At 45.5% G+C, this 18,985-nt stretch overlaps 1 protein-coding gene across 1 annotated transcript in view; it reads right to left on the reverse strand.

The window, feature by feature from the left end:
- Positions 1 to 18,760, reverse strand: part of cn (Kynurenine 3-monooxygenase cn) — a 30,708-nt gene extending 11,948 nt beyond the window's left edge. Inside the window, exons 1-5 of the mRNA XM_075675422.1 lie at positions 18,395 to 18,760; positions 6,484 to 6,553; positions 5,721 to 5,911; positions 2,545 to 2,593; positions 1,516 to 1,603 (exon numbers count right to left, since the gene is read on the reverse strand). Coding sequence (XP_075531537.1) covers positions 1,516 to 1,603; positions 2,545 to 2,593; positions 5,721 to 5,911; positions 6,484 to 6,553; positions 18,395 to 18,754 — 758 coding nt within the window. The 5' untranslated portion in view covers positions 18,755 to 18,760. The remainder of the gene's footprint in view (positions 1 to 1,515; positions 1,604 to 2,544; positions 2,594 to 5,720; positions 5,912 to 6,483; positions 6,554 to 18,394) is intronic.
- Positions 18,761 to 18,985: the final 225 nt, after the last annotated feature.

Raw genomic sequence — 18,985 nt, forward strand, 5'->3', positions numbered from 1 at the left:
TGCAAATCGCACGAACAATAACTGACGGCACGGTTGCACGCTATATCATCGTATAAGGTAAAATATCGAACCTCTCTATGTGGCAGTGTTCGTCTTTATTACCCGACGTGGTTGCTCAGTGGCTATGGTGTTGGGCTGCTGAACGTCGCGGGATCGAATCCCGGCCACGGCAGCCGCATTTCGATGGGGGCGAAAACCCCCGTATATACTTAGATTTAGGTGCACGTTAAAGAACTCCAGGTGCTCGTAATTTCAGGAGTCCTCCACTACGGCGTGCCTCATAATCAGGAAGTGGTTTTGGCACGTAAAACCCGATAATTTTTTTCACCTTTATAACGGTTGCTGTAATTGTATTTGGTGTGCACGCATGCAAGAGAGGGATTTCAGTCGCTTTGCGTGCAAAAGCAACAGTTTGGATACGAGCGGGACTCTTTCGTGGGGTACTCCGAATTAATTTTAACCCTTCGATATTCTTTAACCTCACCTCAATCTGTTGCTTTCCATCCTTACCGTGGAAAGCGGCCGGCCCAGCCGGCCGGGAGTCGAACCCGGTACCTCGTGCACGCTTACAATAGCAGAACGTGCCACCGCATTCGAGCCAGTGTGGCTCGAAGGGGAGCAATACGAAAAGCGAGCGAATGAAGGAGCAGAATGAAGTTGAAGAGACGTGTCGACACTGTTAGCCTCGTTCCACATAGGTTTCATTAAATAAGTAGAACACATTTTCAAAATGCTAAAGTTACTGAGCGAAACTTGTGTGGGATGAGTGTCACTGAGCGTCGACTCTTCCTTCGGTCGAGCTTCTCATCACTGTTACTTAATTGGGCCCAAATCCGATGCCGCCTAATCTAATGCATGTAAAACGCCGAAGTGCTTTTCTGAGATAGCCTCTCGACAAATTTTAATTAATTTTGTTTCGTCTGAGAGACGAAATTATATTCTAGTGAGTGCAAAAGCGAAATGTTGCTTTGGGCCTCAGTATTTTTATTAATTTTACAACATATCTGGTAAGCTTGAAGACAAAATAGAAGCCCGAAGTTTACAAATTTGTAACCCTGCACTGAAAATAGATATCGCGGTTCAGAGTTCTAAACTTTATAGTAAATTTTTCTTAAAATTTTGTTACTTTTAAGAATTCTTGCAAATAAAGTAACGGCCTAAATCAAGAATTAGCTGCCAGCGGTCACTAGCTTGTAGCTTTTTACTTTTAAATGCAACGAACCTATTCAAATTCGGCGCAGTATTTGGGGGGCCCACGCGCTAAACAGAGAGAAAACAAGGATAGGAAAGGCAGGGAGGTCAGCCAGAAAAGCATCCGGTTTGCTACCCCACACTGGGGGTTGGGGAAAGGGGAATAGAAAGAGGAAAAAAAAGGCAGAGAGTAAGCACTGAGCGCGTGTTGGAGGGACGCTAAAGCTTCCAAAAAACTTGGCGGAACAAACTTGCAAGTATGTTCCACTTGGTGCAACCTGCGTGGAACAGGATCAGAGACAGCGCAGTCGGCGGCCCGCTCACCCGCGAAAGCTGAGCCCCGCCTGGTCCAGGTCGGCCGACTGCAGCTTGTGCCGGAAATGCAGCCGCACGTTGGGGTTGGCTTCGCAAGCTGCAAAACCACGAACACCGCAAGGTCACAGAAGCGCGCGTCGGCGACGATTGTTGCGCCGCGTCGAAATATACACGTGGCCTTTCTCAAGTGCACAGAGTTAGCGCTGGGTGAAAGCAGCAAGCACGAGTCGAGTTGATGCAATCGGATCATGTTTCCCTGCATCGACGGCCACTGACACCAAGGACAAGATAGGGGAAATTACTTGTGCTTAATAAACGAAATAAAGAAATGATAAATCAATGGAAACCAAAGTGGACGAAAAAACAACTTGACGAAGATGGGGAACGATCCCACAACCTATGCGAATGTTGTGGGATCGTTCCCCACCTACGGAAGTTGTTTTTTGTTGATTTCACGCAGTTTTCTCACGAAGAGGCAAGGTGCTGCTTTGCATGTAGTTCAATAGACAGTGCACGAACTTCGAAGTGTTCACGATTTATAGACAATGCCGTTTTCGCCGCATCGCTCCACTGTTGTCGTTCGTCCTCCCGTTGCTCTCTTTCCGACCACGGACAAAACACTTACTCTCCGAAATTTGCACACGGCACGCACGTTCATGCAGTTAGTCCTTTGAGGGACGAAAGCGCCCTTTTTAAAACTAATGGCCCAGTTACTCCTGTTTTCCCCGAGATATTTCTTAGAGTATATATATATATATATATATCAACTCTAGTGTGCCTCAGAAGCACCACCGCTGTTCGACGAGAAGCGGTACATATGCCTTCGATGCTTCAACGTTTCTACTTCGTGCGAAAGTTGGCATTGTTTTTTTTTCATGGGCCAGTTAAAAAAGGCAGAATACGTTGTCGAAAGGTGTGGCTTTTCTCAACTAGTCAGATTCTGAATTATTCTAGTGGTGTCGATAGCTGCATGATTAGTACACCTGCACACTCTGCCGCTTATTTCTCAGAAATCCCCACAGCCACAAAGGCACTCACCGGAAAGAAGGACCTCGTTCAGGTAGCGGCGACCCACGGAGAAAATACTCTGCAGATAAATCAATAATATTAATTATACGGCTGGCTGTTTGGTTTGGTTATATGCCAGTTTGGTTATTTTCTCTCAGTTGATGCCTTCATTCCGGTAATCCTGCGGAATTATATAATTAGGTTGTTGAAGTGTACTTTGTTTATTCCGCAACAGCCTATCAATAATAATAATAATAATAATAATAATAATAATAATAATAATAATAATAATAATAATAATAATAATAATAATAATAATAATAATAATAATAAGAAGAAGAAGAAGAAGAAGAAGAAGAAGAAACAATAGCAGTTACAACTTAAAAAAATTGACATCACAATCAGTGCGATATCCTGTAAGACGTACTTCTGTTGTGCCTTAATATGCTTTTTAACTTGTTATTTCTTTCTTTCTATTTTTTTTCAAGGATTACCACACTTTCCATAACATTATTTGCTGTAGGATAAGTTTCTTTGTATGCTTTCAGTTACATTTTCCTGTCGTAATACCACACGATTCTTGGCCGATCCGGCACAGGTACAGTTCGAGCTTTAAGAAAATCATCATCATCGACGCATTTCTCTGATATCTGGGATCGCCTTCCTGCATCAACCATCCTGTAATCACCCAACATAGAGTTGAGAGCATTAATAAATCAAAACAAAAATGAATGAAATGATCACTTCCGTGCAAAACATCGGTCGTCTTCGGGAATTGCTAGCTAAAATTGCATAGCCAGGAATTTTCTCCTTATTGCGGTACTTCTCAATTCGACCACTCTCCACTGTAACGCATTCGCGCTTCAGAGAGGGGGGAGGTCCTAATAAATGAAATCATCATCATCATAATCATCAACATGAACAACAACAGCAACATTTCCAAAAAATACAAAAGCGACGGCCAGAAGTCCATAGTAGTGAACACGCGACCTTGTCGCGTGTACGGCACTGTAAATTAGTATTAGTATTAGTATTAAAACTATTGTTATATTTAGTACATTTATTTCAAGCTAGGTAATTCTTTTTCTTACATCTGTCTCAATGAATTTATCTTTCTTTCGGCAACGTTGTCAGTAAAACTTAATTTATATGTTCACCAACCTTATGCACCCGAGTTTTTGGCCAACCCCCCGTAACCGCCGAGTTGGGAGGAAAACGAAATAAAAAAAAAAGACGCAAAACGCGCGTGACGTCATCCCCGTCATATCATCACGTTGCGGTGCAAGTTTTCAAAGCCACGAGTCGTCGCAAAACAGTTCATTTCCTCCTCTCAAGGTTTGCCTAATTCACTCGTCAACCTCCCTTCACACCCGCCATCTGTTTGTCAGCCTATCAGCGGCACATTTCCGCCCCACGTGGCATTCACCTGCTGGCTATAAAGTGATTCACGTATACGCTTTTTAAATTCTCTAGAGAACTCTCGTTCTGCATTCGGGACGGCATCGAAATCAAAGCTCAAGGGCAGCGCCTACACATTCCGACGTACGGTCTCGATTGCAGCGAGAAATGGTAGGCCGTGTTTTGAATACGTTTAGCTACACGGACAACGTCGCCGCCTGCTATGGACCAAGGCCGCGATCTGAGTGGTGATATGAGACGATAGTAATAAATGTCTGGAGTTCCTTTGGCAACTCAGTCGCCGCGACGGTGGTGAATCAAGAGGAAAGTAGCGGGATTTGTTGTCGGCTGTTCTGCTGGTATTATTTCAGAGGTCCGCGAGCTGCTATACTGTATAAGGCATTATTGCGGGGGGTAGCTGTTCATAAAATAGGTCGGCATTATTGCGGTCCACCGTTTTCGCCGATAAAGCATTATCCACTCTCCAACGGTCCGCAAGAAAAACAATGAATAGATTTACCCTGGAGTGATACGAGCATAACCTTAGGTGAATTATCCTTACGTGATGGAACGTGAAGCAGACTGTGTGCGTACGTTCTTGAAGAAATTGCTTTCGTCGCTCCTAAGTTTAATACCTTCCCGTGATCGCGAGCAATAGAAAAGCCGAAGTCGAACGTGAAGTGTGGCTCTTTTGAACTAAATGTGATAATTATGCTGTCATATGCTTCTTATGGCCTTCCACATGGATTACGTGCACAGATGCACACAACTATTCATGATATTTCATTCGCTCCAATCCAATCCAATCCATGAGCATAACAAACAGTTCGTCAATAACAACAACAGCAATAAGTGCACGTGATTCAGAGACTACTTGTCCCGCAAGATGCAAAGAAATTCACGCTGCCTTCGTCTCGAAAAACAGAAGCCATTAGACGGGAAAATTTCGTGGTCTGTTTGACAAGTCCGTGTAATTTACTTCGCCGGTTTTATATTACACATGTTCAGCGCAGAAGTCACGTAGATTTCTGGCTTTTTAGCTTGGCACCGCGGCTAATGCATAACCATGAGGGTCAATTTGGGTCTGTGGCCGCTATAGTGGCCTACGAACCACGTTTCGTGCATTAATAGCGCTGCATGTCTAGTCGTGTTTCTGGCCGATGTTAGATGCCTCCTCCCGTGTCGCTAAGTGCCATTTTTTTTTTCAATGCGCCATTTTCTTTTTTGCGTGCCGTTTCACAGCCAGCAGCACTGACGCATCAAGCATATCCGCGACTACCGAACTAAGGCCCTCTAGTTTTCTCTCAGGGCGTGACACGACATCTCTATGTTGTTTTGGAATGGCTGAACAACCAGCTGGGAACACGCCGACAGCGCAGTGCCTACGTTAGTATAGTTTCATATGGACGCGAGCGTGCGTACGTGCTCGCCATTTTCGTGATTTCACGCAATACGATTTTCTTTCGCATACTGCCCATTTGAAAGTTGCGCAGCCCAACTCCTCTTCTTCAGGTTAAAATGAATGCTGAACCTGTGGGTTGACGTGCGAGGGCCGTATTTTTTTTCTTGTCACTTAGTTTTTTTTTAAATTAAGTAGCCGCTGTACGTTTGAACAGATATTTCGTTCAAGACGGTTATCTTGCGTCCCTAGAACCGATCCACCAGGCAGCAGTATTCGGAACTGTGCGTGTCATGTTTATCAGCCAGCGTCTGGCGTACAGCATGCCAGGCATCATCTCCAGCTTATCACTAAGGGCTTTAACTAAAGTGAGTATCTCTCTCTCCCTCTCTTGTCGCAGGTGACTCGCCTGGCCCTTCCTGCCGTACGGGATGGGCTTGCGCGTGCCGTCCGTGTTGTGAATGAGGCGACCGTGCATGGGGATGGCGTGCCGCTGGATCACCTCCTCCTCCAGCCCCACCAGTGCCAGCGCGGCGCGGCCGCGCACAGACAGCGCCAGGTTGATGCTCCGACCAGCCACGTGCTCCTGCTCGCGGATGTCTGCGCATGCGCAGAAACGGTGCTCGCTGTTATACGTACTTTCGGTTGACACGTTGGTTGAGAAGAGTTAGCGGTCACTTCCCGCTTCATTGCCTCCACGTGGTGCAGTAAGCTTGGTTATACCAGAGTCTTTCAATAAAAGACTCTATGGTTATACTGTCACCCCGAGCGCATGTGTGCACTGTGGTACACTCCTAAAGGGAACACCGAGTTTGTACTTAGCAAACCGGTTAGACATGAGAGATATGAAAGGTATATGTAACAACACTTCTATAGCATATCTACATAAATTTATGCATTATATATATATATATATATATATATATATATATATATATATATATATATATATAGTTTTAACTGTTGCGTTTATGTTCAGTTTGCGAAAACCTAGATGCTCAAATGTGGATCTCATTCTGACGTGCTCCCAAAGCGCGGTACAACGAGCGATTTTGCACTCCGCCTCTTTTCGTTGTCACTACCAGCCTCGTCTCTCGAAGAGTTCTGACACTAGGCTGTCAGGTCATCAGAAATACTAAAATGTAATCTAGACCAATTATATTATCGCTCACCTTCTCTGGACTCGTAGAGGTCGACTTGGAAGCCACGGTTGCCGAGAAGACAGGCGCATAATGATCCCACCTGCGTGAGTTTAGATATGATCCATATAAATGCAGAGTTAATGATTCTTGCTAAGTAGAAGCATCAGCTCAGGCAACACTTTTATTTCTGGGCTTTCACGTGCCAAAACCACGATCCGATTATGAAGCGCGCCGTAGTGAGGGACTCCGGATTAATTTTGACCACTTAGGGTTCTTTAACGTGCACCGAATGCACGGTACATGGGTGTTTTTGCATTTCGCCCCCATCGAATCACGGCCGCCGTGGCTGGGATTTCGGCAACATCTCTTATCTCATGATATTTATCTGTAACACCCAGGGAAATTTGCAGGTTCTGTCGTAACAAACCCATCTGACCGTGGTTTGTTTGAGCTACAAAAATAGATAAAGAATTCAGTTCTGTCTGCCTCACCTAAATAAACATAAATAACTGAGAGCCATTACCAGCACCATGTGCTATGAAAAGAAAGAAAGAAAGAAAGAAAGAAAGAAAGAAAGAAAGAAAGAAAGAAAGAAAGAAAGAAAGAAAGAAAGAAAGCAATGACGCTACGTTTTGCGGATGTTAATCTGCGTGATCGAAACGCCATATTCTCAGGACGACCACTTTTGGGAAAGGAATAACTTTTTGGAGGGGAGCGGCAATAACGATAAGATGAAATGGAGGTTTGTCCGAAAAGCAGGAACCGTGACAATGTACGATCAGGATTTAGTCGCTTATTCCTCCAAGAAGGCTTTGACGGGACGTACAGTGTTCCCATCTTGCCAACATGTATATATACATCGTTGAACAAGTTATCAAATACAGCCCGTCCTGTCCAACCTCACTTTTTTCTTCGTGTTAATTTCCGCTCGCTCTTACTTACTCCAGTTTACGTACACACGAAAACCTTCGCGTAGCAGATTCGCACATCCTAGCGGCTCTTGACCATTCTGGTCAAACACAATTCGTCAAGCTGATCCGCTGTTCTAAGACATCGTCCTGTTATAAAATTATATTATACATAAGGTAGTCTAAGATTCTGCTATCATAAGATTATTCCAATACGGGTTTCTTAGCAATCCATACTGGCTTTGGACCGTGCCGAAGAGACACAGACGTGGACCATAAACAGAAAAGAGCGGCGACTACTAAATGTGTACCGATGGATGTGGCTTGAGCTATTTGGTGCGGCATTTTCTAAAACGAAAATGCAACCAACAGCAACGACTTTTCGCCAACGTTTTGACAAGTGATGGGCTGTCGCACTATTACATTTCCGTTTCCAAAACCACTCGACCAAGGGATGTCACAGGATGGACACAACGTTTCGACCGACTGGATTTGTCCATCGCCTTGACGATCAAAGACAAGACCCCTTGTCGAAATGTTGGCTAAAAATTTTAGGGGTGGGCAAATAATCGAAATTTCGGATACGAGTTAAATACTTAACTGTTCGTATTCAAAAAGGAACAATTCGGTATTTTCGAATATTAGAAACTAACGAGATATTTGGCAACAGTCGAATGGTAAAGTTTTGTTACTGTCCATAGCTGTGCGAAACGAAGTATCGAAAGTTACCAGAAGTACGACGACAAAAGTTTCGAAGCAATGTAGAAACAAAGTCTGTAATCCAGGCTTCTTTTTCGGTTTCACCGCGGAAACCTACACAAACACCCGCGATACTTGTGTATAGTGTGTCATTTAGTGTTTTTGGCAGTCCAGTCTTACAGTAGCTTTAACTTGTACGCTGCATCCTGTGATGTATTCCTTGCAATGTGCCCTTTTGCCATGCGTCTACGGCATATGATTCCTTCAGGAACTCTTTTGTTCCTTTTGTCCGATTTCTGATCTTTTTTTGGGTAAATCATCCATTGGCTTTTTTTAAAAAACTAGCGATGCAGTAGCCATTCTTTCTTGGAGAGCTTGTTTGCAATCAGGCTCTAAAGCTCTTGAATGAGACAATTTGGGTACCTTGTTTAAGGACAATTAGTGATGGTGTTACAACATGATTCTTTGTTCCTGATAGCTGTCCTTCTTTGTTGCCATGGTATCTAATTACACCAAAATAAATATTCCTGCTGCGACATGCATCTACGCTTGACTATTCGGTATTCAATTTGATATTCGACGCTTAATATTCGTATTCGATTCGTATTCAAACAATGTTTATATTCGCCAACCTCTACTATAAATATTCTTTGTCCGACCACTGTTTATAACTCCATCTTCTTGTGAACTTATGTCGTGCGAAAAGGGGTTACTCTATTATGAATGACGCGAAGATGACGTCATATCGTAATTCAGCCGTTGACATGATGCACAAGCGTGGGGGTATCTCGTCCTGTCTGTGCACCCAGCGCCCTCTCTTGAGGAGCATGCGAAGCATAGACAAACGATATGTTATACCATTCAGTCCCGAAGACCCTTCTTGCCTGAGACTCTTGGTGGGCCAGTGACTTTCGGGGGAAGGCCCTAGCGAAGCGCCTATCCCAGATAAGGAAGAATCACCCGTGCTTATCAGTGTTTGTCTGAGTCCCTATCGCGCTTGTTGGAGTCGCAGTAACAGGTGGCCTTCATTCCGACCACGATAGCGTAAGGTTATCTGTGCTTCTCAAGAGTTAACATTTCTTTTGCACGCCTGTTAATTGCTCCCACTGATGCCGCCTTCAACGGCGATATCAGAGTATCTTCCTCCGGCCGGAAGCGGTAATTTTCGTGATAAGGGTTCGTGCGACCGCCGCGGATTTCGCTGCAAGGAGACGTTGTGTTATAGGATGCGCCGCTGAGTTAGAAGGATTGTCGAGTTGGTTTGTACGTGTTTATGCTACACTTACACAAGTAGTACGTGTACGTAGAGCAACACGTCATGATATATACATGGTAGATACCAAAAAGGCCTAGCCAATATTACTGTCACATCGTAGTGACGGCGAGTAGGCAGAAACGCTGCCAGCAAATAATGGAGCTTTTTAATTATTTGGCGAACTTCGCCTTACCTGTAAGTATACCCTGCACACTTATTTTATTCCCCACTCACACGCGTTTCTTTATGTTCTCTATTTCATCCCATTTTGTCCTACCTCTATTTCATATATACATATCATAATGAGCCAACAAACAAGGACAGCACAGGGAAAATTACTTGTACTGACAAAATGAATTAAAGCAATGATAAATAAACAGAATTTAAAGTGAATGAAAAAAAAAAGCTTGCCGCAGCTGGGCAACGATGCCCAGATATATATATATATATATATATATATATATATATATATATATATATATATATATATATATATATATATATATATATATATATGTGTGTGTGTGTGTGTGTGTGTGTGTGTGTGTGTGTGTGTGTGTGTGTGTGTGTGTGTGTGTGTGTGTGTGCAGCACAACATATATCGTTAGCGTTCCATCATATAGCATTATATCACCACGCACAGTAGCAAATGTTCCGCGTACATAAGCCGGAAATCATTGCATTTTAATAAGGACATTTCCTTCTCTCTCGCTCTACTTTTTTTCTCTCTCCACTGATAACTTCTCTTTTTTACCTTTTCGAAAAAGAAATGCGAACAAAAGTAGCTGGTGCCCTGCGGGACGGAACTCCCGGGGCCGCGGCTCCCACACATTGGCGCCAAGTGTGGGCTCACGCACCAAGACGGACGATCGAGTTCGGTATATACACACACGTAACCGCGACCCTGAGAATGGCCGCGATATTGCCGTCTATAGCGCGGCTCACGGCAACAGTCCCCACAAGTTTCAAAAGAGCGCTTAACCGGTCCTCAATGATTTAGCGTCTCTCTTTTGTGCTCCGTTAATTTAAAAAGAACAAAGAAACATTCTCAAGCGGGTATCTTTTTTAAGTGCCCAAGATAGTCTGGCCTCCAGTGACGATTGCCGGGGAGCTATTGGAGAGCAGACTCTGCATTGTAAAATAATTTACACCCTTAAAAGTGAAGAAGGGTGTAAATGTGTCAGTAACTCACACATTTAGGGTGTGATTTATGTAACTGACACCCTAAGAGTGTGAGTTATAGACACGTTTACACCCTTTTTAACTTTTAAGGGTGCTAATTATTTTACAGTGTGCACCCCGGCGAAAGGACAACAGTCCCAACTAGGAGAACTAGGACAACAGTCCCAACTAGGAGAACTAGGAGAACAGTCCCAACTAGGAGAACTAGGAGAACAGTCCCAACTAGGAGAACTAGGAGAACAGTCCCAACTAGGAGAACTAGGAGAACAGTCCCAACTAGGAGAACTAGGAGAACAGTCCCAACTAGGAGAAAGTCCCAGCAGCATCTCTCTGCGAAAAATAGCGTTTCTTGCCTTCGCGCAGAGCCCGAGCTTCAAGAGGCCGCGTGTAACCTGCAGATGCACGTAAGAAAAAGTCGGTGGTGCCTGACGCGCCGCAGTCGTCACGCGCAGAATTTAATTTGTTAAGTAAGAAGATAAAAAAGAAGAGCAGGCCGGTCTTATGCAAAAATCTTGTAGAGCGGGCGTGGCAAGAACGAGATTTAACCGAGCGAGACGAGGGAGAATCATGGTTCGAGTATTCCACTGCAAACGTGACTTACAGCTCGCGTACATAGGCAAGGACACAGAAAGAACAACGAAGACAAGCGCTGACCACTAACTGCAAGTTGACCAGCGCTTGTCTTCGTCGTTCTTTCTGTCCCCTTGTCTATGCACGCGGCGCAAGTCACGTTTGCAAAGGATGAATAAACCACATCTATGAAAAGTTGGGAAGAAGAAAACGGAAAAAGAGTCGTCGATGAGATTTGGATGACTGCGAAACTCAGGACAACAACAACAACAACAACGACTGCGAAAAACCTGGTGCGTATAAGCGTGGATGGGGAGCAGTTGTTGCTTTCAACAATTAATAAGCACATGCAGCCACGTGAGCAAACGTACTACCACTTCTGTATGTATATATATATATATATATATATATATATATATATATATATATATATATATATATATATATATTTTGTTCATTTCGCTTTTCCATATTGAGAACTCCCCGAACAGGTGGTTACTCCCTGTCCGTGTGATCAACAGGCGCTACGCTGGCAGGCATTTGTCAAAATTTTCGAAGCCACAGTGCCAGCGCGAACTTACCCGTCACTGGGCCCAATATACCGTCATTTATTTATTTAGTTAATGATTGCTTGATTGAAATAATGTAAAATATTTTATTAGGCCAAATAACCAAGAGCATCAGTGGTCGGAATGTTCTTTGCGAGCATCGAGTTACGGCCCTGTTGGTACGGCATGTTTTCTAGTGTATAGCGCAGAAATTTTAGAAGTGAAGCGGACATAAGACGAGACACAAGCGTTAACTTGAACCATGGTTTATTAGAAGCCGGGTCATGGATTTATGTACCCAAGACAAAAAAATCAAATTTGCGCAAACAATATGAGCCAGCGAGGACTGACAGCTCTCGCTGGCTCATATTTTGCACATGTTTTGCTTTTTATCTCGGGTACATTAACCGGCGATCTGGCTTCTAATAAACCATGGTTCAAGTTAAAACTTGTGTCTCGTCTCCTGTCCGTTTCATTTCTGAAGTTTCTGCGCTATACACAAGAAAGGACGGAATACTCTCTGGCGACGCTTGTTAAGGTTTCAACAAAGTTCTTGAGCCGAGTTTCCCAGATGAACTCCCAGAAAATGTCAAGCGTTCTTTATATATTTTTCTTACTTTTTACTGGGGCTGCCACACTCTTTCAGCGGGTGTATTCGCGTGCAACGGCGAGAACTTTGTAGAACTCGCGTTTTAATGCAAAGCCACAAACATTGAAGAATAGACACATGCCTGTGGCCAACGCAAAACCGGCAAGAACCGCGGTCTGATACTCCCAGAAGCGCTGAAGAATTAACCTCTGAATTCAGGCTGTGATCACAAAATACAGCGAGCGCGGAAGTTTGTTGTGCCTGCGTAGCAAGAAACGTTAATGGGAAAGTAATGAGAAGTGGTATAATGTGTGTGGCGGGTGCGGGGGAGGGAAGTTCGGGTGCATGCGCCTGTGCTGGAAGTCTATGTGATCACAGCGGATAATAAATTGACGGGGACAGCTGGAAGTGCATCACCCAGTGTTTTGTAATCCCGTGTGACTAGGAACCTCCAGCAGACGGTCTTCAAGCGCGTGCTGGCGGCCGTTCTTTCCTGAGCGCTATACGAGTATTCCACGTGGCTTCATTCCTCAAGCTGAGGTTCTCTTAGAGCTTGCCCTAGAAGACAGTTCGGTCAACGAAAGCGCGCCTAATCTCAACTTTCGCAAGTGCAGGACCAGCCTGAGCTATTGTTCAAGGGGCGTATACAAACACGACGCAAAGAGGAACTAGCGTGAAGTAAAAGATAATTTCCTGAATCCATCATAATGGCGCGAAAATCGCACACGGACGTTCTCGGCCGAAAGCGGGACGTTTCAGTATAGTGCGTGGCAAGGTGTCCCTCGGAGTGTTCATCGCGTGTGACCTCGAATAACCGCGAACGAGCGACTTCGATACAGGCTTGACTGGTCGCGTTGGCAAAAAAAAAAAAAGGAAAAACGAAGAGAGTTGTTTTCATCGACCGTTCTATTCTTAGGAGTGAGCGCGCAAACTGCGGTGTTTCTTCGAGGAGGCACACGACGACGCTTCAAAGCTTGGTCTGTGGCGGCTGGTCAAAGCCAACTATGGGGTTGCGACGCCGGTACGCCATCTTGGTACACTAGCGTAGCGCGCAACCAAGAGAAGACGCAAGAAAAGCACATGAACGACGCCTGTATGAGTGTCCATAGATACTAGGCCAACTCTCCCGAATTTTCCTCGCAAAGTTTACGAATTTGGGCTCGTTCCCACGATTTTAAGAATGTTCCAACAAATATTGCGCAAAGACGCTTCATTCTGCTGGCGAAAAAAAGTTTCCCTCGCCGGTCTCCGACCACATCTTTGAAGGCCTTCTTTCCGATTGTGAAACGACACCGGAAGGGGACGTGCTTCGCGCAAACATTTCCTGGCGCAGGCCAAGTCGGCAATAGCAAAGTTAATGAAGAAGTCCCTGTGTCGCTTACATTTCTGGCTGTTTCAAGTTTGCTGCTGCTATTCTGCCACGAATGACGGTGAACAATTGCACGTATTCCTGAAAGGGTGCACGCTATAAAAAATAGTTTATATTGATTTATTTAATGCGTGCTACTTCTCCCGCTTCCAATGTTATGTCTGCGGGATTTTCACGAATGTTAATGTTCCCAGGTTGCCAAATACGGTTCATATCTTCTCGTGCGCGTTCATCCCTTTTTCTGTTCGTGCGTGCCTGTTCCTTTCCTACGGGCGGACACCATTCTTCGTCGTAGCTTTACTTTAGTCTTCGTGCCCTGTAATCTTGCTGTTACTTTCCTTTTTAATTCCCTTCTTCCTATTTCCAACTTATGTTTATATCCCCTCATTTAAAAGCAGGCACAGCGCCATCCATATGCCACAATGCCTGTACACTCTGCTTTATGACGTCGTGCTAACAGGGCCGAAATTTCTATTGCCAAGCCCGGCATGACGAAAGCGGTGATGTCAGAATCACCGCGGCTTACTCACCAGCTAGCACTCCTATTAGATTCATCGTCAGTCGGCCCTTTAGCATGACGTCTTAAAGCAGATGTGTACAGACCTTGTGCTACCCTGGTGGCTTTGATAGGCACGCGTTGTGCCCACCGAGGAAGGAAATTACTATAGGATGGAGTATTGCGCAACACGACTGAAGCAAAGTAGTCGAGCAACACGTCATCGTCACGTCAGAGCACGCGCTAGATTTCAGGGCTCCAACTCTGCAGGCAGAGAGCCGTGCTTGTTACGTCCCCCGGTGTAAAAAAAGAATGGAAAGATAAAAATGGGGGTAAGCGCGCACCACCTGTAAGGTATACAGCAGGCACGAAGCCTAATATAAAATAAATGAAAAGGTGTTGCGGAGGCAACCCAAATTAGAATGAGACGAAAGCCAATTAAAAAGAAAAACAATGCGGACGTAAGCTTGGTGAACGGCATGGAAATAAGTAGTACATATGTAGGAAAATGGTTTGAAGAATCAGTATACGCGATCTAGAAACTGTCTCCTAAGCAATTGATAACTGGGCACCGTCTGCAATCAGAGCCCCAGCCCCGGCGCAAGCCCTGACCGCTCCGCAGGGCCACCCGCCGACGCCAAATAAACTCGGCCAATAGGCCGAGTCTCTGACGTGAAATGTTGGGCCTATACTGCGTGCGAGGGAAAAAAACGAAGGGAATGGCTGCACGACGTAATGCTCCCCCTAGCTTATTATTGCGATAGTAAATACATGGACACTCCAGGCGCATTTATGCTGTCGCCGTCGCCGTGATGTTCCACATAAAATCCAAGGGCGCGATAACATCGTAGCCGCGCACCGTATGCTGTATGTGCGAGTGAAAACGTGCGAGGGTGAGTCGACGATGGTGGAAGAAGCGCGCAGTCTTCCGTCGCGCGCAAGGTACCTAGGGGGTGAGGAAGGGAGGGTGCCCTTCTACACCGGCGGCTACTGCGTAGGTGCGGCTGCGCGGGCTCTATGTTGAAAGCGATCTGCGGTGGGGCAGAGTGCGTCGAGTGCTGATAGTTTTGTGTGGGCTATGTTTCCCCCGTAGTTCGCGTTAAAGAGAGAGGCAGCACGAAGGTCAAATGGCTGGCTACTGCTGCCGCGCTTCCTCACTCCATTGTTTTGACAGCGAGTTTCCGCGATCATCGAAGTGAGATGTGTTCACGTTTGTTTGTGCGAGCGTGACATCATGCTTGTTAATTTAGTTGGTAAATGAATGTTTACAAGTTTATACGGCCAATAAAAAGATTACGCTTACTTCGTATAGCTGTTTATCCCATTTGTTATCGCAAATGATGCTTCTCCTTTCGGATGAAACTGCGACTTTTTTGGCGAGCCTTGATTCCCTGCTTCCACGAGCTGACTTATCTCAATGACTCTTACTCGTAGTTTCGCTACATTAACAGGTGATGGCTCGCTACATTAACAGGTGATGGCATGTGCTTACATCTCTGTTGACTTGTTAAATCTGTACATTGTTGTTTCCTTAATTATGTACTGCATTTTGTGCTCCTCGCAAAGCAAACACGATGGACGACCGGAGGGACCGAGCGACCGACCGACCGAGCGAGCGACTGGCCGACAGACAGACAGGCAGACAGATCTTGCTTCAAGATCTGGCCATTATGAACATCAACCAACCATAAAGCTCTTGAAAAATGGACTAGTTTAATTTTATTTTCAGGGGCTTTGCAACCAACAAACCCGACACGCCATCTTGTGGGCTTATTGAATAAACAGGCACTGTGAGTTCTCGCTCCGTTTATGGCTGCCAAGCGGTAGAAGTTCGCATGACCGAAAAGCTAACGGTTGTAGGAAAGAGCACGTCTGGCAGTAGGTGACAGTGAAAGTTTTATTTTCAGTTGAAAAAAAAAATCAAGGCGATAGAAACGAATGATATGCTTGACCCAGTGATGTTGGAAGTGAAGGAGTTGGAAAACTGACGGGGACGGCAAATAAATGACTCTGCGCGCTCTCAGGGAAGGACGTCTGCTGAGCGTTGCAGTCGGTCGTATACATATATGTGGGCCCGTAAACCCCGGCCACCGAGATAAGGCTCTTCGAGTAGCAAAAAGGAAAAAAGTTCTTGTATCAAGCCTCCGCAGCGGTTACAGTTAACGCACAGCGAAATAAGTGGGTATACCATGCGCTGCGATTGCCTTTGTGCCAATAGGCAAGCTGCCAAGTTCAACTAAATCGTGAGCGACCGTTTCAATTGACTCAAAGATGACTCCAACGTTCTACAATATTCTGCCGCAGATGAGGTATACGACACGAGCGCCTGCAGAATACATTCGCATGCATGCATGCCTGACGCATGTACCACACGCTTTTCTTGCGTAAAAGGATCCCGCTCAGCTAGTATGAAGATTGCGAAATATTCATAAAGTATTTTCATGTCATACTAAGTCGTCTTTAAATTCTAGAACTGACGTCATCGACGTTATCGTGACGTCATGACTAGCAGCAAAGTTTGACGCTACCGTGAAGCTATAATGCGACGTATATGATGGTATTATACTCATGAAAAAAAAATAATCAAAAGAGCTGCGCTCATTTATCCTTGCTGCAGCAGCAATCGCAGTGCACTGTGACGTCTTAAGGACTCCACCTACGGTCCTCCACCTCGTGGTTACCGAAACCAAAATTGGTCTCCGAGGTGTGCAAGTATATGTTCTAGGGTTTCAAAATGCAGGACTTTCATTTGAAGAGACATTAAAGATTAAAAAAATTATTTGAGCTGCGTTAGTAAACTGCGCTTTCACAATAAAGAAAGCCATTCTAACCACAAGAATACGCTTGATAAGCGAGAAAACACGTAAGAACGAAAAATGGCCGCGTGGCAACGCCTTGAAATTTCCGTACCAGTTCACCTTGAGGTCGTGGTTTTTGACCCCGTCTGCTCGGGCTTGGTCAAGTATTTATCGGTAAAGAAGTATTGAATTGTATTCTATGAGATACAAACACTGAAGTTAGGAATTTTCAAGAACTTCTACCGAACCACAACGGCCTAAATTCGAAAAAAGAAAATACTATGCAATCCGTGACGTCACACGGACGTAAATACCCTAAACTTTCGGCGCGAAAAAAAAAATGAATCTTGAACCGTCATTTTCACTTCTAATAATGAACCTATTACCGCGAAATCAACGAAAATAAAGTTATTCGGGAGTACTTTATCAATATAAACAGAATCGGTGTTTCTCTCGATCTAGTGTCCATAAAACGCAAAAAAAAATGAAAAGTAAAATGTATCATTAAGTGCACCTTTAAAACGCACAAACTGTTACACAAAATGTCATGTGCTGCGAGACGGTTCACGTTCCGTATGAAAAGGGAGACAGTGAGAGAACATGACGCGACATTTCGGTTTTTTGGCGACCAGGCCTGGACCACATCTTTCAACAATCCATTTCACAACAATCCCTTCGTCTTTGGCTCGGAAGTCGGCCCGTAGTTGTCATTACCGCGGAGTCAAGCCACTGGACACTCATGACCAACAACGAGAAATTAATAGGTAATTAATTGCTTCGTTACAAATGGAAGCCCATAAATTTCACATTGGTCTGCAAATTATATGAGTACCGTCGGACGCTCTCATTCAACGTACGAACCCTTCTGGCTGTAATCAAAATATTATTTAATACGCAAAGAAAAACAAAGACAGAATCTTTAAGCAAAGCGGAGGTTAACGCTGGATAATCATCCGCAGCAGCTTTATTCGTGCCAACTGCAAGACGATAGCCTCTACCAGCGACCTCCAATACACCCGTCTTTTGTGAACTGACACCAACTGCCTGCAAATTTTCAAATTTCATCCCACCATATAATTCTCCGCCGTCCTTCACTTTGCTTCCCTTCCCTTGGAACCCAATCTGTAGCTCTAAGAGACCCAATGTGCGAGACCCGGTTAGTTGACAGCCCATTATAAAAAGAGCGCAACAGCTCGTCCATTCCTTCTTAATTCCGTCCTCCGTCCGCTGTTGAGCTGTTTCTTTATGAACTAATAGACCACCGATTTTCCGTTCTACGCTTTATACGTCTGGCCTGGCCAGCGCCATTTATTCCACTTAAACTCATCTATAGAATATCGGCTAACCCCGTTCGCTACCTGATCCGCACGGCTGCCTTCCCATCTCCCATAACGTCACGCTTATCGCGCCGGCTTAGCACAAAGTGTCGGGAAACGCGCGTCCATTAATCGACGCGGCGTGAGGTTACAGCGCCAGGCGCGGCCATAGGCCGGAGCAGGTGAGCGACATGCGTGTGTGTGTACGCACCAGGCCGCCTCCGACGACAGCGAGCGAGTCCTCCGTCGCAGCCATGACGCCTCTCGCGACTAGGCCGCCCGCGAACGCTGCCCTTCGGCGACCGGCACGGAAAGCCCGTCGGCGCCGAGATTCCGGCGAGCACAACACACGCGCGTGCGTCTGATCCGCTGCTCGCCCCTCTTTTTGCTGCTGCTGCTGCTGCTGCCGCCGGTGCGAGAGCGTGACCGGCGCAGGCGAGAACGGGACGGGGCTTGTAAAACGTTCGCGATGTGCAGCTGTGCGGACTGGAAAGAGAAGGGCGGGGACAACAGCTCTCTCCGTTGCCGCGAGCGGTTCTTTTATTGCCGACGACCCGTCCAGTCGCGCCATGCTCAGCGGTGACAATTCTCGATTTTCCGTTCGTCCACAGAGATCTGGAAGGGCCCTGCAACGCGGGCGACTTGACGTACTTGTGACCGCGAGGCGCTCCGATGTATTATTAAATTGTGCGGCCCAGCGCCCGAAACTGCACGGCGGGTGCAGGGACGCTGTATAGTGGAGTCTGGGTTAATTTTTCACCAACTACGGTACTTTAACGTGCACCCGATGCAACCGCCGCTG

The sequence above is a fragment of the Dermacentor variabilis genome, chromosome 11, assembly GCF_050947875.1.
Source record: "Dermacentor variabilis isolate Ectoservices chromosome 11, ASM5094787v1, whole genome shotgun sequence".
NCBI lineage: Eukaryota > Metazoa > Arthropoda > Arachnida > Ixodida > Ixodidae > Dermacentor > Dermacentor variabilis.